Source organism: Diospyros lotus, chromosome 3 (assembly GCF_014633365.1).
Source record: "Diospyros lotus cultivar Yz01 chromosome 3, ASM1463336v1, whole genome shotgun sequence".
NCBI lineage: Eukaryota > Viridiplantae > Streptophyta > Magnoliopsida > Ericales > Ebenaceae > Diospyros > Diospyros lotus.
The window spans coordinates 1,211,349-1,236,318 of NC_068340.1; the positions used below are offsets into that span (position 1 = coordinate 1,211,349).

The window sequence follows — 24,970 nt, forward strand, 5'->3', positions numbered from 1 at the left end:
ATTAAAAATACCAACGAACATGACAAAACCTTTTAAGAGTTAGACTTTTTCTCATTTTTTTTTTATTTATAAGTGTTATCGTAATTATTGACATTACGTTTTTATCAGATACCAATAATTGCTATAATTAGGTCTTCCACTATCTTTTATTTTGTATTATTTTTTACTTTATTCTCATTTTCTTGTTTTTTCTTGTTTAACAGTGATTGTAGTTCGACAATTTTGACCATCATTGAATTAATTGTTAAAATAGTATCACATAATTGTAATGGGTCTTAAGTACTAGTTTAAGGACACATTAACGATATCTTTTATGTCTTATTTTTTTTTTTTTTATCTTAAATCTTCTTATGTGATAAGATATTTTTTATAAAAACCTTATTCACGATTGAGTTTCAAAAAAAAAATCAAAAACTTCATTACATAAGGTTGGGTTTCTAGTAAAATATTATATTCTTTTATTTTTTTGTAGTAAATTCATAAAAGTTTATGAGTTTCAATTCAAGTTAAATTTTTTTAATTTCTATAGTTTCAATAAAAACCCATAAATTTTAACTATTTTTAGGATCAAATCAAAATTTGAGATTAGATTAAGATTTAATTTGAACTCAAAAGAAATAATTGTGTTAGTTGAGTAGTCATTTTATTTTATTTTTTTCATAATTAAATTGAAAGAAATAAAAAGAGCATTTTGGAAATCTAACAAGAATTAACAATTATTTATTAACTGTAGAAGGAAAAGTAATTCATGATCATATAATTTATAGGATATATATGTTAATTTAAAAAATACAGGGGTGATAAGTGAAATTTAAGTAAACTTTAAGGGATGTTTGTTAATTTTACCACAAAAAAAAAGAAATATCAGTTTTTACAATAGTCCAGATATTATTAAATTATTTAATCTTAAAAAAATTGATTTGCAAATTACAAAATTATTATTTTTTATCTTTAACGTGCGCAAGATTTTAAGAACGTGGCTCGAGACGTAATTTTGCTACATTTTTATGGCCCAAATCCAGACTAGACGAAAGCAGAACCGACGGCCGACCCATTTCAGCTTGAAGCGGGTCAAATCGGCCCACATGGAAGAAACCCGCATCCGAATCGTGGAGCATGTGCCGCGTGTCGAATCATGAATTTGCCAGTGTCCCGCGCACTGCACTGATATCGAAATCCAAAACCCAAAAAATCCCTCCATTTCGAGTCTTCTACTCTCCAAGCCCCTTCTGCAAACCCTCGAGAAGTTCTCTTCGTTCCTTCCACTGCCGCTACAGAAGCAGCATTATTGTTCGTGCGGTTCAATTTTGTTCCAATGTTTGCAGCCAAACAAGGCGATTCACCAATTTATGACCACCCTTCCAAAACTTTCATCGGCGTTCGCTTCGTCCTCCATGGATTCGATCCCATCAATTCCCAAAAGGTCACTCTCTCTCTCTCTCTCTACTCCTTCTTTCAAATTCAATTATTAGTTTATGTATGTATTTACTTGGATTTCGCTTTCATTCTGAGAACAAAAATGATGGATAGGTTCGATCCAAGCTTGTTAATGGCGGCGGGGTTGATGCGCGTCAGTATGGTCCCAGTTGCACTCACGTCATCGTTGACAAGCTTGTTTATGTAAGTATTGTTCCCTGCTTTTAGCTGGTCATTTTTATTTTCAATCTTTATTCATGCTCATTCTTTCAACTTAATCGGGGATATTGATGTTATTTTGAAGCGTTAACGCAGATTTTGAGCATTTTTATGGTACAGGATGATCCAATATGCGTGCTGGCTCGGAGAGATGGGAAGGTTTTAGTCACAGGACTATGGATTGACCATAGTTTCGATATTGGCATGCCTGCTGACCCTACATCTGTGAGTTTGATCCAATTTAATTATTCTGTTTCCGGGATTCGGTGTCTTATGTTTTTTACGGTTTTATTTATATAGATTTTTCTTTTTCCTGGCTTGATTGTTTGCTTTCAACTTTGAAGATTCTGAATTTTAATATCCTAATCGCAGTGGTAGATTGTAGTTTGGTTTCTTTCTTATGTTTCTATTGTCTTGAAATTTATTAGCTAACTATCATCAATCGGGAGGTTATTTTATATTGATGTAATTTTTCTTTACCTATGGCATATACGAAGTTTGGAAGCTTGCTATGGCCGCAATTTGCAACCTTACTATTTTACATGGAAGGTTTTTCAGCAACTTTGCTACGTTGATTTTAACTTTTTTTCAATTATTCTGCCATTGACATGGTAAATTAATAACAAAAGGCTTACATGATGTTGGCTTCACTCTTTCATTTTGACTTGAATTTTATATTCGCATTGCTGTAGGTTTCGTGAATAATTATGACTTAAATAGGTCAAATCTGGCGATGGCACTGTCTATTACATTTTCTATCCGTTGAATTTGCTTGTGGTCCTGTTTATAACGTTTTATTCTTGCAAGAAGTTGTTCAGGGGAAATCATATGTTCCTGTGTAGTAACTTGGGGCCTCTTTCATTACGATATTTGTGCATTTGCTTTCTTAGTTTGTGCAATTTTTAGAACTGAAAATTTTAGAATTATTGAGAATATATATATACATACACATATATTGTTCGTTAAAACTAGTATAGTCGGAGATCAACTTGATGAAAAGGTTTCTTAAAGCTAGTTGATCAAACCAATTCTCTCGAATTGATGTAGTTCCATGACCAAAAATAGTTGTTGCAACCATAACTAAATGGCTCCTTGAGGATTTTTTTAGTGCACATTGATGCTTGATATTAGTCAATACCTTATATGATTATGAGTTTGTGACTATTCGGTGTCAGACCTATTTAGTCATTCTTAACTGCCTTCATGCTTATAGGAATGTGTGTTTGTCCTCTTATAGGTTATGTTAGAAACGAGAAGATTACTGATCTGCATATATTATTTGTTTGATATGTATCGTTTATATTTTGGATTGATTGTATTTGTATTTGTAATTGTTTCTTTTCTTGTACATATTTCCTAAGCTAGATTAGGAAACTATCTAATTAGGAAACTGCCTAATTAGACTTTAGAAAACTGCCTATACGCATGATAGGCTGTGTATATATTTTTGTGATACCTTGGAATGAAAGTATGATTGGATTTTTCCCGTCTTCTTGACAGGTTATGTACAGACCATTAAGAGATTTGGATGGAATTCCTGGTGCCAAATCTTTAATTGTATGCTTGACTGGGTATCAAAGGCAAGATAGAGATGATATTATGGTTTGTAATAGAACTTTCTCATTTACTTGCTGTGCTCTATATGCTTTGATTAAATATAATTGGTAAAATCTGTAAACAACTGTGCAAATAATCATCACATGAATATTCTATCTAATGATCTTTTCTCTTAGATAATGGTTGGGCTAATGGGGGCAAGTTTTTCAAAGCCATTGGTAGCAAACAAAGTTACTCATCTTATATGCTACAAATTTGAAGGTTTGACCCTTTCTTCCTTATAGGATTTTTGTACATCTAAATTGGACTATCTTTGCATATTTTGATGCATATGACATTTGCTTTTTGTGTGTGTGTGTGTTTTAACTTCAAATTTGTTGTCTTGAATCTTGATTATTTAGTGGTTTCATATATATTTTTCACAACAGGCTTCCTAGTCTCTAATTGGTGTTCTATTAACCTTTCTTTGTTATTTATAGGAGAGAAGTTTGAGCTTGCAAAGAAAATGAAAAGGATTAAGCTTGTTAATCATCGATGGTTGGAAGACTGGTATGTCTACAATTTCTTTCTTCCTTGTGAAGTGCTATGACCTCATTACTTGCATCTATTTTAGGATTATTTGTCACATTGTCAGTGGCTCCTTCCTCTCTATTCAGGTGATATTTATAGAGTACCTCCATTTGTTTTTTAATTGCAGTTTGAAGGCTTGGGAAATTCTTCCAGAAGCTAATTATGATAAAAGGTGAGACTTGAATTTGTGTCTGCGTATGCATCTGTATTGAAAATTTGCATAGGAATGCAAGTTTCATCTCGTATCCTACTATCCTGTGAGGTTAAGTGGTTTCTAGACATGCATGCATGGAATTTAGCATCATACCAAGCTGCCTCCAGAACCCCCTGCCCGGGGGGGGGGGGGGGGAAGAAAGAAAGTGAGAAGTTAGCTTAAAAATTTGCCAAGGATTTGCAAATGGATTTCCAATGCATTTTGTTACTGTCAATGCTTTTTTATTGCAATCCATTTGGAGAGCAACTCGTGGTTTTAGTCTCAAATATTTAGTTTTTAATTAGTGATTTCCCTCCAGTGGCTATGAATTGGAAACGATGGAGGCTGAAGCCAAAGATTCTGAAGAAGAAGAAGCACAAGAGATTGGTAAAAAGCAAAATGGGGAGAGAAAGATCAATCTTAGCCCTCATAATTTGCATGTTGGGATGATAAGAACCGATCCATCTCCCAAATCAAAAAACATCTCAATGAACCTGGTAGCTAATAGTGCTTCCACAGGTTTACCAAATGCTCACAATAAGAATGATGCAGTATTAACTACTGCAGAAAAGGACAAATCCTTTCCAGCTTTGAATTTGCAAGGTACTTCTAAGAAGCAACCTGATGTGCTTAGTTCTCGGGACAGCAGCGCACTAGGAAATGTTACTTGCGGTGAGACATCTGAGTTGGCACTTGAATCACATGATAGAATCATAGCTCCTGTCAAGTTTGGAAATGACTTGGATTTTACATCTGAAGTGGTGAGAGGTCTCCTCACTCTGATTCAGACATGCCAAGTACTGTAAATTACTTGAAAAATGCACCTAGAAGAAAAACACTTACAATGTCATCAGGAGGAATGGGGAGAAATTTAAGCATCCCTAGTAAGGTACTTATTGATAAGGTGAATGCACCTGAGGGTTTTGACATATCTTTGTCTGGAGTAGAAAAGGCTAAGGTGGGAACTGATACTGGATCTGCCAAAACTCCTGCAAAAGAAGCTCGGTTAATCAATGAAGAGGGAAAACATGGTATCTTTATTGAAAAGCGGAAGATGGATGTTTCTTATGATAGCTCAAAATTGCAAAAGACGAGTCACAGTCCAAAAGCATGTGATTCAGAAAGTCCATTATTTTTTAGCAGAACAGGTGCTTCAGAACACATAGTCTTGATAAATGATGCATCTGACATGAGTGCTACTCTGGGTATAGGACACGACTCTCCTATCAATGCTGCAACGACAAGCTTCTCAAGTTATGATAGAAAATCACTGAAAAAGTCTGTCTTAAATAGTTCCGTCTCAGAGAATAAGCAAGAGGTAAACTTGGTGGCACCTCAAACATCTTCAATTGGATTTAAAAGTATGAACTTGGGCAGTGAACATGGCATTAAAAATGTTTTCAATAAAGCAGAGAATCCTATTGGTGAAGTTGGGAAGCCACAGGAGGAAATGCAAAATGTCCACGCCCCATCTCCACAAATTAAAGGATTGGAGACTGATAAATCCAACAGTCCTAGCATGGATTTGTTCAAAGGAATAAGTACTGCCTCAGTTTCGAAGCCAGTTAGGAGGAAGGTGATTGCCAAGAAGAGTTTGGGCTGTAAACCAAATGTGGGTCCTGGTAGTGCTAGAAGTCACAGAGGCCCTATTTTCCTAAGTGAAACTGCCTTCCGATCTGATGCTGCCACCTGTTTAAGTAGTGGGCAGGAGACAACATCTAGGAGGATGACTGTTGAACCTGAGAATGCCAAAAATTTCCCTCCAACTGCCAATGACAATGGGGGTGTTCTAGTGGAGACAGAAAACCTAGAAAAGTTAGGGGATGAAGTTGTGAATAAGATGGCATCCATGGATGATGAGACTGAAAATCCAGAGGACAAAGTGGAAAATGAGTTTGATGGGGCTGGTGGTGAAGAGAAGCTTAAAGAGGTTAACACAACAAATGAGATGAATATGGCAACGAAAGACAAATCAGAGGATTCTCAGTTGACAACAAGGCAGGCTAATGCTAACAGTTTGAGACCACACAATGATACAGAAATTTCAAATGGAGACGAAAATGGTGCTGAAGTTGAAAAGGAAGCTTCTGGCAGGGAAGATGTGCTTGCTGAATCAACAACTTGTGAGGGTGGTGGAAAATTAGCCAAACAGGAAAATTTTAAAGTAGGTAAAACTTTGAGAAAGCCTGCTCCTTACATTACGAAGAGAAAAAAATCAAAGCAAGTTTTAGGGGAGGAGTCCACAATAAGAACAATAAGAATGAACCAAATGATCAAGAAAAATATCCAAATGGCAAAATCAAGAGAACTAAACTTTTGAGTAAGTCAAAGGATTCCATGGAAATAGGAAAGGAAAATAGGCCTGTTGATATTGGTGATAAAAATGTTAATCTTGGTGAACAGCAGGTTGGGAAAGTGGCTGTAAAATCTGGCAGAACACCTATTAAGGTTGATCCAAAGGCTTGCATGAGTGATCAGGATTCAATACCAGAGGAAAGGGTTCTGAAAATGAAAGCTGAGCCTGCTTGGTTTATACTAAGTGGCCATAAGCTACAAAGAAAGGAGTTTCAGCGGGTTATTAGACATTTAAAAGGAAGGCTATGTAGAGATTCCCATCAGTGGTCATACCAGGCTACACACTTTGTAGTTCCAGATCCTATACGCAGAACAGAAAAGTTTTTTGCTGCTGCGGCATCTGGAAGGTATGGCTTCACGACAAACTAACTGTGTTTTTCCAGGTAATAGTTAATAATTACCAGTTAATAAGAAACTGAAATCTTAACACTCAAACTGGGTGCTGGTGAGCTATAAACTTGCATTTACCCTTAAAATCTCAATTTCCTTTTCCTGTGGGAGTCTGTGATTACATTGTCATGTTTGTGAAATGCTAATTCGACCTCAAAAGCAGGTGGATTCTGAAGACTGATTACTTGACGGAGAGTAATCAGGCAGGAAGATTCTTAAGAGAGGAGCCTTTTGAGTGGCACAAGAATGGTCTAAGTGAAGATGGTGCAATCAACTTGGAGGCCCCAAGAAAATGGCGTCTTTTGAGGGAGAGAACTGGTCATGGGGCCTTTTATGGAATGAGAATTGTCATATATGGAGAATGCATTGCTCCACCTTTGGTATATTTCGACTTTTTGCCAAATCACCTTCGGCATCTTAACGTAGAATGCATTTCATGTAGGTTTATATATACTTGGGTTTTCATTTACTTCACGTGGGGTAAATAAGTAATGTAGGTTCATTTTTGTTATCTTCTCTACTTATCTTATAGTTTGTTGCCTCCATATGTTGACTTCACTTCTTATTGTATTACCAGGACACTCTAAAGCGTGTTATCAAAGCTGGAGATGGGACAATATTAGCAACCTCTCCCCCATACAGCCGCTTCTTTAATTCTGGAGTTGATTTTGCCATTGTAAGTCCGGCATGCCACGTGTTGATATGTGGGTACAAGAGTTTTTAGGACATGAGGTGCCATGTGTTACAGCTGATTACTTGGTGGAATACGTCTGCAAGCCCGGTTTTTCACTTGAAAGACATGTGCAATACAACACTCATGCTTGGGCGGAGAAGTCATTTGCTAACCTTCAGGCTCGGTTGCACGAGGTTGTTGAGTTACAGACAACATGTAAAGGAAATGCTGATGATGATTTACAATGTCAAGTTTGTGGATCTGCAGACAGAGGAGAGGTAATGCTAATTTGTGGTGACGAGGGTGGTTCTACTGGTTGTGGTGTTGGTGTTCATATTGATTGCTGCAACCCTCCATTGGAACAAGTCCCAGATGAAGACTGGTTTTGCCCAAAGTGTAGTGAGACCAGAAATGGAGTTAATTGTCGTAAGAAAGGGATCTCTAAGGGCAAATGATATTTGGTGGCAAATATTTCCTTGACAGTGGCCTTCTAGGTAATCGTCCTATAGCTTCTGTATCTTTATTTAGACCCAATGCTAGTAAAGTTTATTCAATGTGTATTCTTTTCAATGTGGCTTGACTACACCTAAACCTGTAGAAATCTGTTCTCATCCTATTGAGGAATAATTGCAGAGAAGTGAAAAGCTGTAACTGATTAGACTGAAGCCTAGTAATTGTCCTAAATGCTCAACATTTTGTCCAGATTAACTGGCTACCCAGTTTGTTTACTGCGATCTTTGTGTTTATTTTGTGCACTCTTTTAAGCATTGATTGCGTTGAAAAAATCTAGATATTCCTAGGAACACAAAACAATTAAGGGACAGAATGATTATCTTCACAAAAGAGGTAAAGAAGTAAGCATTGCTTAATTAGTATTGTTTACTGTTGCTTTTAGTTTTACTATTAGGTTGGGTATGAATAAAGATTAATTATAGCGATCATGCATATTGCTTTAATGAATTTGTAGAAAATGATTAAATATAAACGTGTTTTAAGATCAGTTTGATCATGATTAATTTGTATCTAAAGAATCTGTGTTATAAACATGAAAAAGGGTATTTGACAAGGGATTATGTTATTAATTTAAATTCGATTTATTGTCATCTCTACTTCTAAAATTATGCTTAGAATTAAAAAAATAAAATTATTTACAAAAACGAACTGCTGATTCACGTGGTGGATGTGGATCATCCATTAGTGTGATTGATAGAAATAATATTTGTTGCCAAGGATTTTACTGATTAATGACATCATCACCTTAATGTAAAAAATTCTACTCAGCATGTTACAGAAATAGCTACCATATTATATAACTAATTCCTTGATTGTTACGCTAACTATACAGCAATAATTGATATTTTTTTGCATGGTTATAAAGCTGTATCCTAATTTCTTAACCTTAAGATTGGTGAATTACTGATTCAAATTCATGCAAAGAATCACAAACTTGTATTAGCAATGAATTGTTTAGAAAATGAGATTAGCTGAATATCAGGTCATTAATTTGAGTGTTTGTTCAAAGCTGAGCTGAGCAAGTTAAGTTAACTGGGAAAATGATAAAGAAAGGAGGAAAACCTCGAACACACTAAACAAGATGGTGACCACAGCCCTTTCATGATTAGCTTTGAATTCTTGAGCTCATGCACAGTCGAGATCAAGAGCCATTAACGGGTAGCTTTCATCATTCATACAGAAAAGAGAAAAGAAAAGAAAGAAAGAAAAGAAAAGGGAACAAAGTCACTGTAGACTCTCTCTCTCCCCTCTTCCAATCTGCGCCCTCAAAAGGTACTTTGTCTTAGTTTCGCTTGTATGTCAAGTTGCCCAGAAAATTTAAAAAAGGAAGTTCAGCAAACCCAAAAGCCGAAATTGTGAAAACACTTGCCCACGGAGTCCAATGCATTTAATTACCTGAGCACACTGATGAATGATGACAGTTTTTTTTTTTTTTTTTTTTTTTCTATTTGCATGGTCAGTCTCCAAAGATGCCATGCTACTATGCTTGGTTTCTTGCATTGAGTGCTGATCAGACATCTCCCTCTCTCTCTCTCTCTATACATACATATGTATGTATGTATGCTGTCTTCTTCTTTTCCCTGATTTTGGGGAGGAGAGAAAAGTACGGTAGTAGGAGGAGCAAGTAGCTTACCCTTGTCTTCTTTCATGCCTATGGAATGAGACAAATTACAATCAGAATGGCATAAGCTTCATAATTAAGCTTGTGGAATGGCAGGCTTTTCGGCCTGAAGAGGAAGAGAGCAGTTATGGGCTATCAATTATTATTATTGTGCAGAGATGAGACGCGAGAGAGAAAGCCAAATGACCACTTCCTCTTTCTGCTTCACATTTCATATACATGTGCATATACATATATATACACCCACCACTTTCTGATCAGTGGATTAATCAGGGCACCTCCCTCTCAATGTCATTCCCTATAATAATTATTAGGAAGAAAGTGAAAAATATCGTTGCCCTTGCCCAATTGTAAAAACCTGCATGTTAGTAAAAATTATAACAAAAGTACTACGAATGTAAGTAAGTAAATGCAGTAAGAGATCACTGGTTTAGAATCATCTCTCAAGCAAACCAGTAAGAGATAATTGAGAAAATATTTGTTTAATTGTTTCTAAAGAACTGAACTATTGCGGTATAATTCACTGGGTTTAATTGGTTGAATTGTTGCTACTGGAAGATCGAATCAGAAGAGGATAAGGCAGTTTGCAGGGACCGGACAAGACACTGTACATGCCTGAGCTGAGAATATGAAAATCGGAGGCAAAATTTTCTCAGCTGCAGGCATAATGGCAAAAACTTTCCCATCGCATAAACACGATCGAATCCTGATGTTGAAGATGATGGGTATGCAAGGCATCATGATCAACAGCTTAAGGCCTCGTACTTGACTGGGATCGGACGGTTGAATCCAACCTGAGGAATCATCAAACCACTCCCGACCGGCGCCGCAATGTCCCAGCAAAACACACCTTGAAACACCGATGATGATGATTCACTTGCTGCCATGGGCAATTCAGCTTCTGGTTTGGTTTGTTGAGCTTTCTTCCTCTGCTTCTCCGCCGCTTCTTCATCCATGATCGTCGTCATTACACTCGAGTAACCCTTCTGAATCCACCGATAAAGCGACAAGGCCGACATTCTCGCTCTGTCTCTTGCTGAATCAACACTTCGCTCGTCTGCGAAATCACACCGATCCACAAAGCTAGTAGCTTTATCGGGCTTGTGCTTCAAGGTCAGCAACAAATGGGCTCTCTCCAACTCTGATCGCGAGCATCCTCGTCTCAACCCCATCAATGCGTAATAATCCAAATTCCCAATTTCCCCTAAACCGATCCTCTCCTTCAGTTCCTGAATCTTTGCTGCCAATGCATAGAGCTTCCCGGGAACTTCCCTGTATTGGACATTGTGTTGCTTCCATGCCGGGCCCGGGAGTTTCCGATCTCGCAGAATCGAACTGTATAGAAGTTTCAAGTATTCAAGGTCGTGAAGCGAATCGGGCAGGCATCGGATGGCTTCGAAGAGTGAGGCCCTGGTAGTGAGGGCCTCAATGCGGGCCGGTTCTAAAGCCAAGGCTCGATTACAGTCCGCAATGGAGTCGGCAATTCGGCCTGAGGATCTGTAAGCGGTTGCCCGGTGCAGGTAGCATTCGGCTAGAAAGGCCTGGGGAGCTCCACGGCGGCCGTCGACGATCTTGGAGAAGTACCTGGCGGCCTCGGAGTAGAGCCCAGCGTCGAGGGCGGCGATTGCGGCAGTCTTGCGGCGGAGGAGGAGCTTAATGTGGCCGAGCAGGTGGACGATGCACTCGGACTCGGTCATCGGAGGGGTTTGAGGGGGGTGGGTGTGGGTGAGGGTGAAGGTGACGGTTTCGGCGGAGAAGGAGAAGCTATCGTCGGACAAGCAGACGCTTTCGCGACGGAATGCGGCGGTGGCGAGGCGCTTTCCGGTCTGGAGGAGGAGCATGGCGTCCTCCATTAGGCCCAGGTGGCAACACGCTTGGCCCAGCACCAAGTACCTGCAAGCAAACGCAATTCCCATCAAATCGTTGACCATCCGAGTCAAAGAACAAAACAAAATGGAATAAACCTTAAAAAAGAAAAAAGAAAATTCCAAATCTTAGGACTTTTGAGAAATTTATATAAAATCGCATCCATTCCAAGGCTAATTTAATAATTTAGTATTATCAAATTAAAAAAATAATTTACTCTTATTTTAAAAAAAATAATTTGGATTAGGTTTATGAAATTTAATAAATCGGAACGGCACGACGACAAGAGCTTAGTTGGCCTAATCTTTCTATAGAAGAAAGGTGTGAAATACCTCCATTGCCCTTCCCCTTCACGTTTTCCGCAGAGGCGAGAAATGAGCAGCTTCTTCAAGTCCGACACGGAGAAGCACTTGCAAGAGGGATGCTGCACGTCCGGCGACTCGCCGGTGAGAAGCTTCACTCGGTCTCTGGACAGTGGCTGACACGAGTTGTCGGAGCAGGCGAGAGACGCCGTCGACGACGGCGAGGAGGAAGCATCATTGGCGGCGGCCAACGAGTTGAGGCTGGGAATGTACTCTTGTAGCATGTCGGCGACGTCCTTGAAGCGCCGGAGATAAAGAAGCGAACGAGCTTTCAACTCCAGCGCCAGCTCCTGGCGAGGGGCGATGGCGAGAGCCGCGTCGAGGAGGGAAAGAGCCGAGGCGATCGCGCTCTCCTCCCGGCTCCCGATCAGGATCCTCGCTTCCTTCACGTACTTATCCACCACCTGTGCGCGCAGGCAGCAGCAAACGCATACATCAAATCCAAACAACAAACAATAGCCCTACCCAAATTCTTCCAGCAAACGAATAATGGTGATTTGAGAGAGAGGAGAGAGAGAGAGAGTTATACCATTCTGTTGGTAAGCCACCAGTGGTTGTGTCTCGCAGGCGGAGATGGAGATAGGGCCATGGAGGCTGCTGCAAATTAAAAGGATCAAATATCAGCTGTTTTTTCTCTATCTATCTATCTATGTGTATCAGATCATTCCTGAAGCAATTCTCTCTCTCTCTTTAGATCAAACATTTTCCATTGCTTTGAGGGGGGTGAGAGAGGGGGTGTGTAAATGCGAAAGGGAAGAGGAGGGGTGGCGTGATCAGATGGTGGAGAGGAGAGGAGCGAAGAGAGAGAGAGAGACAGCAAGAGAGAGAGAGGAAATTGGCCAGCTTTGACCTCAGCCAAAGCTTTCATCCCTCAACTTCATAGCTGGCATCACGGATTCTCTCTCTCTCTCTCTCTCTCTCTCTCTCACTCGCACAAACACTAAAACACTACTGTTTGAGGATTTAGGCAAAACCTTCAAGAAATTAAAAAAAAAAAAAATGGAAGCAAAAATTCATAAAAAGTTGAATTTCTTTTTATTCCCCTTTACTTTTTCTTCTACTTTTTCTATCTTCAAAACAAACATCTTTTAACTCCTTTATTCATTTTTTTATGTTAATAAAAAACTCATTTTTTTTTATAGAAGCCATTTAAATTTATATTTGGCAAAAAAGAGACATTAATTGTTTCGAAAAAAGAGTTTTTTTTTTAAAAAAAAAATTGACGTTGAGTTGATAAGTAGAGAAAGAGAAATAATTCGCCAGCCACGATTTGTTGAAGTTGTAAATGATGTAATAAATAAGAGTCCGAAATTTTCGGCCATTGTTGACGGAAAAGAGTCCTATCGCAACAAACTAACAAAGCGACGTCTTACTTATTTAATGAGATCAAATAAATTTAAATAAAAAATAATTAATTAATTCATTAACCCTAATCAATGACGACCATATTGTTACCTTGAGTCATCGTTAAAGAAACGGTTTACTAGACGATAGAAAGAAATCTTTAATTGAATGAGATCGAAGCCTATTTAGCGGCATCAAATATTTTTTCACTAGTTCTATTGCAAGTTAGTCTCTAATTGTTGATGGAAATGATTTGGTAGATAAATCTATACCTATTCCGCGACAAAAATATTTCCATTGCTAAATCTATCTTTATTTAGCGATAAAAAATATTTCGTTGCTAAATTTATTAAAAAAATAATTTACATATAAATTTATATTATTTTATTTATAAAAAATGAGAATAATTCCATCACTATATTAGTCTCTAATTAGAGATGAAAAGGTATAGGTCACTAAATTTATCTCTGTTTAGCAATGAAATTCTTTTCGTCGCTAAATCTATCTCTATTTAGCAACAAAATGAATTTGTCGATAAATTCATTGAAAAATGAATTAACATATAAAATTGTAAATAGATAATGGTGATACTATGACATTTTGTAGATATAGTATAATATTTTAGTTAAAATGAATCATGCATAATAATTTTGTTTGATATATTAATTTATAAGATGTTAAAAATAATGTTATATTACAACTCATTGCCCCAAACAAAAACACCTTGTTATATCATTAGAAAATAAGAAATAAAAAAATCTTTCTATATGGCACAATAAAATAAGTTGGTAACAGTTTCATATTACTTTTTAAAAATACTTAGTGAATAATTAAAATAATATTTAATGTCACACTCTTGGGATGATCGTCTTTATGCGGTTCTTGATACTTGTACTCTCAATTATATCAAAAAAGATAAATCGCATGTTAAATTTTTGGTCATTGAGTAGTGCGATAATCAAACTCACAATCCATCAAATTAATACTGACATATTGTTGATTTGATCGATCAACTTATGTCCTGAGCACTAACACTCTTATATTGATATATTATATTATGTGTAAGTGTATATATAATACACTAATATAAGAACGTCATATCAAATATCACTTTTAAATGTATAAGTAATATTTTTGATTATTTTTGCACTTAGTTGCTCGTAATTATTATTTTACACGATTAGTTGATGGGTTCAATGTGATCTCGCTCGTTCAATCTAATTTTTTTCGTTAAATAAAGAAGTTTAAACTTAATCTTTAAACTCAAATGGCAAATAAGTCAAGTTTTAGTTTAAAGGTGCTTGGCTTGTGCATAAACTTGTTTAAGCGCTCTATTATAGGTTTGTTATTAAATAATGTGACTTTTTTTTTTTTTTACAATTGAGAATATTTTGTCATATAATTTATATAATTCAAAATTCAAATATATTTCAAAATACATTAACTTTTATGTGTTTTACATAAGTGAATAAGAAATTAAGTTAAAAATAATTTTAAAATTAGATTCGATAAAAAACTTATTTGTTAATAAGTTTTGCTCAAACCGGACTTGAACTTAGAAAAACTCTTAATATATAAGTTGATAATCGCCTTCTAAATTATGCTTATTTATAAATTTATCCCCAAGATTGCTTTTGAATAAGATCCTATTATGATGTGTCATGTGTTTCACTAGTCAAAGCGTGTTTTATCAAATCTTTAACTAATCAATAAAAAGGTCCACGGCTAAAAAATCTCTCCCAAAATTTGAAAATCTTGATCGATAATTCTGTTTAATAATTATAGAATCGACTTACTTATATAATTTTTTTTTTTATAAATAAACACATTTAATATTTACGGACTCTTATAAGAAAACTCAAACTTAAAAGATACAAAAGAGTGGATATCTTCGTAGCATCAAGATAACATAAATCATCAACTTAAATCCAAATAAAGTTGCAAAGAAATATAGATATGGGTTTATATTTGGTTGGCTCTTTTCATTTGATTAATGAATGCACATGCATACAGATAGATAGATAGATGGATGGATAGATATATGGATATGGGTGAGGATTTAAAAGCTTTCTCAAACTTCCCTTTTCTCTTTCACCCCCACCCCCACCCCCACCCCCACCCCCAATGTGTTATTAATAATATGCCTACTTCCTACAATCTCGGGCATTCCCATCAATATTAATATTATTATATGATAATAAATAGTGTCACGAGTTCCATCTGTTTGTTGGGTCTTTTCAACACCAAGTTTGGCTTTTTCATGCATAAATTGTTTTTTTTTTGTCATAGCATAGTAATTTCAAAAAATTCTTAATACACAGATAATTTTATCCCAACTATCCTACCCTCTTTAGAAACCCACAAGACCGTCCATGCCTAAAATAGATTAGATGCGAGTTAAAATTTAGAGTCTAACCTCTTGAATAAACATAAATAATTAAATAGTTCTGTAAAAAGATAGAATTAAACCCATAATCTCGTAATATTTCAAAATATGTGAAGCAGGCCGTCTCTGCTACCCAAGAGGTCTTGATGCATAAATTGTTATGTTTAAGACATAAGAAAATAATATTTTTGTAGCTATATATAATTATAAACAAAAATTATCGGCCGATAAAATTGTTTGAAGTTAAAAATACCTTAACTATAATTACCATTATCCAATTTACATATAAAAAGAAAAATCACGACCATAATTACACGAATTGAAATTTATTTGAATAATATTTTTTATAATAATATTAATAGCGACGGCTAAGAAATAATAAATATACATTATTTTCAAATAAAATACAATTTATCACATCATATGGGTTTCAGTTGCTGGGCTTTTAGTGCAAGCTAAGAAACGTACAAATGAGAAAAGCGGAAAGGTACAACTCGTTATAATACAATTTCTTTTCTTTTCCTTTTTTTTGGGAATTATCAAAAAGCCACTTTCTTGACTACGAAGTTTCACAAATAACAAATAATAATTTTCTTTCACAATTGATTAATATCAATAAACCCAATTGGGTTGACAACTTGACATCGAAGCCAATCTTAATTATAGTCTTAATCTCTTCTTAGCATAAAAATATCCTGACTTTTACCATTTTAGCGGTGTGCCACTTCTTAATTAAACTTTAACTTATTATGTCTTCTAATTCTAATCGTCTAATTTTGTAACAATTAGATACCTTTTTATCCAGTCATGTAATGCGTGCAATTAGGTAGGTAGATGAAGAAGTGTTTAATTGTTATAAAATTAGACAGTTAAAAGGTCCAATAAATCGAAGCCTAAGTTAAGGTGCCACACAATTAAAATGACAAAGTTGGAAGCATTTTCATGATTTAAGTCTTTTAATATTTAATAATATATATTTATTGTATCTTACTTTGGTTTCTAAATAATTATAAAGAAGTGTAAATTATTGCCATGTAAACAATGGTTAAACACTAATAAATGTATCTTGTTTTTAGATAAAATACATTTATTAGATCTTACTTCTAATATCTGAACAATTTTATTAGTTGATGATAAGTGACTCGTGACTATTTAATCAACTAATAAAATTGGTTGAACCTTAAAAATAAGATAAAATAAATATATATGCAAAGAATGTACATTTATTAGTATTTAATCAATTCCTTTAATTAATTAAATGATTCGAAACATTTAAAATAAAGATATAATAAATAAATATACATTGTCTTAAAAATAAAGTTTAGCGTTTCATTTTTAAAATAAAGAAAAACACTTTACTCACAAATAAATTTAACAAATAAACTCCACAAACCATCAGGACGCACATAAATTCATAATTATTTTATCTAAAATTAACAATAATTCATAATAATTAGTAAATTTATAATTAATTTTGGATAAAATTAGTATAAATGTGTGTTAAGTTATTTTTTTATTAAATCAAAATTTATTTGTGAGGATAATACAAAGTTGATTGGGAAATGATGAAACAAACAGCTGTATGTAATCAGCGTTCGTTTGTTAAACTTGTTTGAGAAATTTGATTGAGAAATGGTGGATTTAATATTTGGGATAAAAGTTGACTTTTTAATTGATTGATTGGCTCCCAATTCTCAATCGCACTAAGCTTTCCTAACTAACCGTCTACGAGTCTATATATGCCAATGATGACACATGGTTGGGGAAATTATTACCAATAGGTTCTCATTGCTAAATTAAGTTGGTAATTAGATAAGCTTGATAGATATTTTTTTTTTATGAATTGATGTGACACATTCGATAATAAATTTACTTAAAGTTTATAGTAAATTTACCCGTGAACTATTGTTAATATTAATTACCATTATTGTAATTTTTTATATACTATGTTAATTCATTAAAGTTATTTGTTAAATTTATTGGTATGTGTAATATTCTCCCGTCATGTTGACAATAGAGGAATCAAACAGCATTACACTTGGTTTCGACTCATTATTATCGTGTGTGAATATAATAATAAATTTATTAATTAAAAATATTATCGTTGAGTTGATTAGATTCTCTAAGAAAGAGAACGATTAGAGGACGTATGACAATTTTTGTGTAAATATTTTTATACTTAAGTTATATACTAGCTTTATTGAAGACTTGAATGTGGTATTAAAATTAGTATTAAAAGTATATTGTCTTTGGAATAAGAGGGATTTTTGGATATTAAAGTTATCTTATTTGCACTTTGTTTGGGACCTCTCCTCCCTCTTTCTTGAATCAAGAAAAAATTTACGAGACAAACTCTGAATTGGAGTTTGGTTATGGTCTCCCAACCTTCTGATACTCGGGAGGATCGTTAAGGTTTATCGGTCATTTGATTGCTAAGAGATCTTTAGTATTTTGGTTTTTGGGAGACTATATTAGTATCTTGGGTTTACGATTTCTAGGAGACCATAACAGTATATTGGTTTTTCAATTATTCATAAAATTTATAAATTTTTATTTCAAAAATTATTTTATTTTTAATGAGTTTTTGCCCATGACACATCACTTATAAAAATAAAAAAATATATATATTTTTTATGTCGCAAATGTGACATGAGTGTCAATAAGTCCAAACCATCTCAATTTGTATACTTGTCATTTAAACTACAAGTTTAACAAAAAAATTGTAATAATTTAAAAATATATCTTATAAGAATTTTATATATCATATATAGAGAGTTATTAATATTTGGCTGAGTGTTTCAAATCAGCCAAATGATTCACCAATTTCTTTTGTACCTAAGTTTCCCATAAATAAGTTCCTAATTGTTGCTCACGTGTCAGTTGGAAGTGATTCATGGGAAGTGGCCCACGTGCGAGCCACGTGCACATTTACAAACCCAGCCCAATTGGGATGCCCAATTGAGATTAGGGCCAATCCTCTCCTTAGGCTTAATCTAGTCTTCATTTTGGACTCAGTCTTGGGCCAACGTCAGTCTCTCACAGCATCATTGTGACTCTCACTGAATGTCTGTGCGATCGTCTCAGTTCACATTCTCATTAATGGCAGATCTCATTCTCATTAATGGCGGATCCAATCGTCACCATGCTATTACTTGGGAATCTTCACCGACGTCGGATAGCTAGTCTCATCACACTCCTCCTTTTATATCAATTAGCTCTCTTCAGAGTTGAGTTAAGGTATGCTCTCATATCTGACCTACTGATACACTGTCTTTTTTTACTCTCTTATTCTACCATCAGAGTATTTGCAGATGCCAGCCGCCCCCCAAACAAATCCGTCGTCGGAGCCTGCACCCCACCTCCAATCATCCTTCTTTGGTCAAGAAGGAACAATTGGTAAGTATAATATTCTCCAATCATGTTAACAACAAAAAAGCAAGCAACATTGCACTTGGCTTCGACTCTTATTATTATTGTTTGAATACAATAATAAATTTATTAATTAAAAATATTATCATTGAGTTGGTTAGACTTTGTAAGAAAGAAAACGATTAGAGGGCATATGACAGTTTGTGTGCAAATATTTCGATACTTAAGTTATACATTAACTTTTTTGAAGATTTGAATGCGATATTGAAATCAATATCAGATGTTTATTGTCTTTGGAATAAATGCTTATTTATATATAAAGGAGCATGGAGATTTGTGATAAGTATTCTTGATGTTATGAGATTTATTAGAATTAGAATTCTCATAGATAATATCTGAACTCCACTGGCGTTAAGAATTTTATGGATAATGCCTATTCTTTTTACATAACTATAAGAGGGATTTTTTGATGTTAGAGTTATCTTGTTTGCACTTTGTTTGGGGACCTCTCCTCCTTTTTCCTCGAATCAAAGGAAAATTTACAGGACAAACTTCGAGCTAGAGCTTGGTTACAATCTCTAGGGGAGTATTATAGTCTCCCAACCTTTTGATACTCAGGAGACCATTAAGATCTATCGGTCATTTGATCTCTAAAAGATCTTTAGTATTTTGATCTTCGAGAGATCGTATTAGTATTCTGGATTTACAATTTCTAGGAGACTGTAACAGTATCCTGGTTTTTTGATTATCCATAAAATTTATAAATTTTTATTTCAAAAATTATTTTAATCTTTTAATGAATTTTTGTCTATGACACATCACTTATAAAAATAAAAAAAAAATATTTTTTTTATGTTGCACATGTGACATGAGTGTTGATAAGTCTCAATATTTTTAGTTTGATCTATTTCGCAAACCATTTCAATTTGTATACTCATCATTTAAACTACGAGTTTAACAAAAAAATTATAATAATTTAAAAATATCTCTTATAAGAGTTTTATACATTATATATAGAGAGTTATTTTTAAAATGAGTTTATTAATAGTACCAAATGATCTCAAAAGGACTGTCTGAGTGTTTCAAATCAGCCAAATGATTCATCAATTTCTTTTGTACCTAAGTTTCCCATCTTACCTAAAAAAGAAAAAAATAAATAAGTTCCTAATTGTTGCTCACGTGTCAGTTGGAAGTGATTTATGGGAAGTGGCCCACGTGCGAGCCACGTGCACATTTACAAATTGGTCCCGGCAGACCCAGCCCAATTGGGATGCCCAATCTGCAGCCTTTTGTTTCCTTTTTCTTTTTTGACATGTAACATTAAAAGCTTAGAATTTAAAAAGTAAAACAAAAAATCATGAGATTTCTTCGTTTAAAGATCGAAAATATTATTATCATAAATAAATAATTCAAAATTAACAATAATTCATAACAGTGACAAGATCTATCATTAGTTTTGGATAAGACTATTATGAATCATTGTTAATTTTGAATATAACTTAACTATTATTAAAATAAAATACCACTAATTGAAATTTTAGATTATGAAAAATGAGTTAGTCAGATTGATAAAATTAATTAAATAATCCAATCAAGTTTCTGAGCCTAAGTTAAGTCTATCTCAACATTTAATTACGTGTGATATAAAATAAAAGTGTAAAGAGCTCAAAAGTAATTAAGTCACTTAATAAGCGGGTCCATTAAAGAAACTTTAGGGTTAGACCCATTTTCTCTTTCATCCAAGATATAATTTAGATAGGGAACTAAACCATTTTGTTGCCAAGGAAGAAGTTTAGAGATGAGAACTGTATAAAGGTCAAACAGCATGTCAACAAAATGATATAAATTTTCTTTTTGTGGACTGTACGTTGATTATGGTTGTAGTATGTGACCCAAATGGCATGCATTATGACATATGATTTGATGAATTTGATGATTGAGAGGTAGAATAGAAACTGCATTGCTTTACTATATAAGGACAAGAAGAAACAAGATCATTACATGGTCCTTGAAGTCTACACAACAAAACAATAGATGTTTTGGATCTAAAATTTAGACTTTGTATAATTGGTGTAATGATTTAAATATAAAATCTGATTCAACGTAAAGGGTACTACTACATGCAGTCACGATTAGATGAAAGACAAGCGATATCATCTCTAACATTATTCTCTACCAAACAACCCCAGTTGTCACTAGACTACTAGGTAAAAATAATGGGAATTTGTAACCTTTGCTCTTCAGTCTACCCCTACACCCCCAGCTCTTCCACAGAAACTAACTAGAACTAGAAGGCCTGGAGGAGTAAACTGGAGAAAGAAACTACAGCCCCAAGGCCAGGGCCAAGGGCCCACCGGTTTGTCTGTAAGCAAGATATATCAATTTTACAGGGTGGCAGCAACCGAAAAACCACACTTGGGATAGCCAAAAAACTAATACCTGATGATCTCTGTTGTCTCTTGTTGTCTTTCTTCTGGTGGGAGGAGGGGCTTGGACGTCTGGAGATGCTGCTGCCCCACTAATTGATATATTGAGAAACCCATTTGAAGCCATCGCCATATCCCATTTTGCGTACGATGCTGCACATGAAGACCTCCAATGGTCGGACGTTTGAATCCTCAAGATTTACTTTCCCCTTCCCGGTCGTGACACTGGTCAGACCGAGGTGGTAGCGCAACTCGTCTTCTGAGGCAGCATATGGTATGTCAATCTTGTTCCCCAGCACGAGGAATGGGACATTGGCCAGGGCCTCATCAGAAAGCAGTGCATCCAGTTCCTTCTTTGATTCTGCAAATCGCTCCTTGTCATACGCATCCACCAGGTACACTACAGCATCCACCTATAAGAAACCACAAAGTGTAATAAATAAATGAGCAATGTAAGGCACCACGTGGAAATGGATACTTGTAATCTTATTAAATTATCCTCAGGAGAAGAGTTTCCATTTCTTTATTTTCTTCCTTCTAGTAGTCGCCCCCCACCCCACACCCCCCACGAGACTATTCAAGACAGTATCTCATGACTAATTATTTTAATAAAAATAGTTCATTATGTGATCTATACCAGCACATATAGACAATGAAGATTAAAACCTGATTGATCGATACTGTTTTAAAATCTCACCATCACCTCCTCCTAACTCCTTGGATCAACTGTACATACTCATGCTCGAATTCCTTTGTCAATTAGTATATTAACCTTGGTTCAGTAATGCAAATCAATCCAGGTCTTGTATCGCTTTCTTCGAAAGAATTGACATTTGGCTGATCCAAAAGTTCAAGAAATGTTCAAGGAATCCATCTGGTGGCAAGGATTTGCAAGGTTCCAGGAACCATGCCTGAAGCAGAATTTTTTCTGCAACCAAAATTTCCTAGGAGGGACAAGGCATAAAAGGGCGAGCATATTAGAATTCAGACAAGGTTTGGGGAAGCCAGGTGGCATCGACGATCACAAAACCAGTGATATTACAAAGATAAATAAAACAATCGCAGCCTTTAATCCCATCGCGTGGGGTTGGCTACATGATTCTAGACGTCCAGCAATCTCTGTCCATGGGGACATTCTCGGTAAGGCCATTATATCCTAAAAACAAACCCAAGAAAGTGCTGTTCTTAATTTCTCTCCAATGGGGCAGAGAACATCCTGATAACAAGGTAGATATGGCTGTGGCCAGTGGAAAGTGAAGTAAAAGACAATGAAATCTCAGAACAAATGAGTACGTGTTTTGCACGCACTGTGAAATATGACTTGACTTCACAAGAAAGGAGCCGTCAAATCGGATTCCACTTTCTACATGATGGTGTTGATGCTATCTCTACAAGAAAATAAAGGCTTATCAGATTAAAAGCACAAGTACACGCTTGGGAGACACAAACATGAGTTGGCATAAAGCATGATCAATATGCAACATACCGCACACATTCTGAGAGGAGTATGTATTCAGATAGCATATTATAGAATCATCTTACAGGCATGCACATAACGCATCCACCTGATAAAAAAGGAATATGGATTCAGACAGCATATTATAGAATCATCGAACAGGAATGCACATGACAAACCCACCTGATAAAGAAGGCACATTTTTCTAGTACCTTATATGCCACATTTCTTTCGTTCTTTTTTCTTTTTTTCTTTTTGTGATAAGTTACCTTGCATGCCACACTAATGGCTAGGTATCACTTTAGTTGGAACCTCCCTTTCAACCAGTGTATCCCGTGGACATATAAGAACATAGACCTTAATGACATGCTATTGCAATTTCTCTCCAATTTGTGAATTGCTTAACATGAATTTGTGAATCATCATCTGTTGCCAAGTAGCAAATTAGATTTATACACTTGTACTTGGTTTGTGAGTGAGATTTGTGCAATTGGCGCAAGTTAGATGTGGACTCTTGCAATATACGTTGCTGCAAGAATGAGCTTGGCCCAAAATTATGAGGAATTAGGAGCACTTGATCATTTAAAGCTCTCCGTGGATTTGTAGGGGTGAGAGAGAAAGAAGAATTATTTATAGTGCTGATACGGATTTGATAAGGTAGAAAATCCCTTTTTTCCGCAGTTGGGAGGCAGGGGTTGTGAGCTCAAGCAGGGCCAAGTTTTAGATTTTGTAAAGCCATATGATCATCTGCAAAAATGGGCATAATGACAATAAATTCATACAGTTACCCCTCCCAGAACTCAACTTCTGAACTCTTCAAATCTCTGCCTTAACCTATTTTGACAAGGCCATGCAACACATTGGCAACTATCGATTGTGCAAGCAGGAGAAATAGAACCCACTGCAGGTAATATTTTTGGGCGCTTACCAGATGTCCGTGTACCAGAAAACCTCAGCCATTCCCTTCAAGATTTTTACCGCAATAACTCCTGTAGAATACAACTGCACCATGGGCCTTTCAAGAATGTGAAGATTGGAACATGCTTTCTTTCTCAATTCAAAGCCCAGGCTTTACTCAACCCCCCACATGTCTTGCATTCCAGATGCTCTCTATCAATCCTAGGCTTGCTTCAAGTTGCTTAGCACATGGCACCACAAAAAAAATGTGGCAGATATAAATATATCTTCTCTACATGGTAATAAGTTCTTGGCTATAAGTTTCGAATTACATTTCACCAACAGTATTGTCCAATCGAGAAATACCGAATGATGATGATAATAATAATAATAAAGAACAAAAAATTCTAGGTGTCAGAATTGGTATAATAATACATGTAAGATAGAGAACATAAAACAGATGAAATGCAAAGAGCCGATGCAATACAAATGCTTAAATAAAGGAGGATCGAAGAAAGACGCAGGAGAAAGCTAACAAAGTCAAGATCCGATTTCTTTAAACATACCTTGGCGTAATAATCCTTCCAGACTCTGCGAGCAATCTGGTGGCCTCCCAAATCGAAGGCTTTGAACTTGATTTTTCCAATGCTCAACTCTTCCGACGTCGGATACTGCGTTGGCTGATGCTGAACTAACCTCTTTTTCACAAAAAAGAAGAAGAAGAATTACAATCGATTCAACCAACAATAACGAAGATCGCGGCAAGAAAGCAAACAATTACGCATCCCGTTGTGATTGCAGGCATCGAAGATCGAATAAGAGAAAAAGAAAGAAAGTAAGAAACCTCGTCTTTAAGCATGTGAAGCAAAGTGGTCTTGCCAGCATTGTCGAGGCCAAGAAACAAGATCTTGGCTTCTTTCTGCCATAAACCGAGAGAGGCCAACACGGAATAGAACCAATCAAGAAGAAACATTTTGCTTTCAGAATCGCTGAATTCCAATTCCAGCAGATCTAGCTTCTTCTCTTCTGTTTCAATCACTGTTCGGTTGGAAGATAATAGACGAGCCAGGAGGAGGAGGAGGGGGGCCTAATTGGTAATGCCAGTATATGGTTAACGCCAGGAGGAGTGATTCGTCATTCATCACGCGATTTAGATAGGATTGGATTAGATTCGAGTTTGTTTGATTCATCGATTTACTCAGGAAGTTACTTATAAAATAATAATTCTCATGCTTGACCACATTTCAATTTCATTTGCATTTTTATTATGTTTGGAATTATATAATAATTTAAAATGTAGAATTTAGTTAAATTTAACATATTCATATTTAGAATGAATTCAAAATTAAAATTTTAT

The 24,970-nt window shown here is 35.5% G+C and overlaps 3 protein-coding genes across 3 annotated transcripts; 1 reads left to right on the plus strand and 2 right to left on the minus strand.

Annotated features, from left to right (window-relative positions):
• Positions 1–1,183: 1,183 nt before the first annotated feature.
• On the plus strand, positions 1,184–8,100 carry LOC127796366 (BRCT domain-containing protein At4g02110-like). Its single transcript, XM_052328460.1, is given in 13 exon segments — positions 1,184–1,423; positions 1,531–1,620; positions 1,756–1,860; positions 3,136–3,237; positions 3,369–3,453; positions 3,672–3,741; positions 3,890–3,934; positions 4,275–4,755; positions 4,758–6,280; positions 6,283–6,657; positions 6,864–7,080; positions 7,278–7,380; positions 7,383–8,100. Coding segments are annotated over 13 exon segments (3,750 nt in total). The 5' UTR covers positions 1,184–1,315; the 3' UTR covers positions 7,829–8,100.
• Positions 8,101–9,928: 1,828 nt separating this feature from the next.
• Positions 9,929–12,646, minus strand: LOC127796593 (uncharacterized). The gene is made up of 3 exons (XM_052328794.1): positions 12,265–12,646; positions 11,706–12,139; positions 9,929–11,400 (listed from the first exon to the last, which is right to left on the minus strand). The coding sequence occupies exons 1-3, from the start codon at positions 12,322–12,324 to the stop codon at positions 10,251–10,253; spliced, it is 1,644 nt and encodes a 547-aa protein (XP_052184754.1). The 5' UTR covers positions 12,325–12,646; the 3' UTR covers positions 9,929–10,250.
• Positions 12,647–20,910: 8,264 nt separating this feature from the next.
• LOC127798450 (GTP-binding protein SAR1A) lies at positions 20,911–24,796 on the minus strand. The gene is made up of 3 exons (XM_052332019.1): positions 24,458–24,796; positions 24,180–24,311; positions 20,911–21,673 (listed from the first exon to the last, which is right to left on the minus strand). Exons 1-3 carry the CDS (start codon positions 24,584–24,586, stop codon positions 21,353–21,355), a joined length of 582 nt encoding a protein of 193 aa, XP_052187979.1. The 5' UTR covers positions 24,587–24,796; the 3' UTR covers positions 20,911–21,352.
• Between the last annotated feature and the right edge of the window lie 174 nt (positions 24,797–24,970).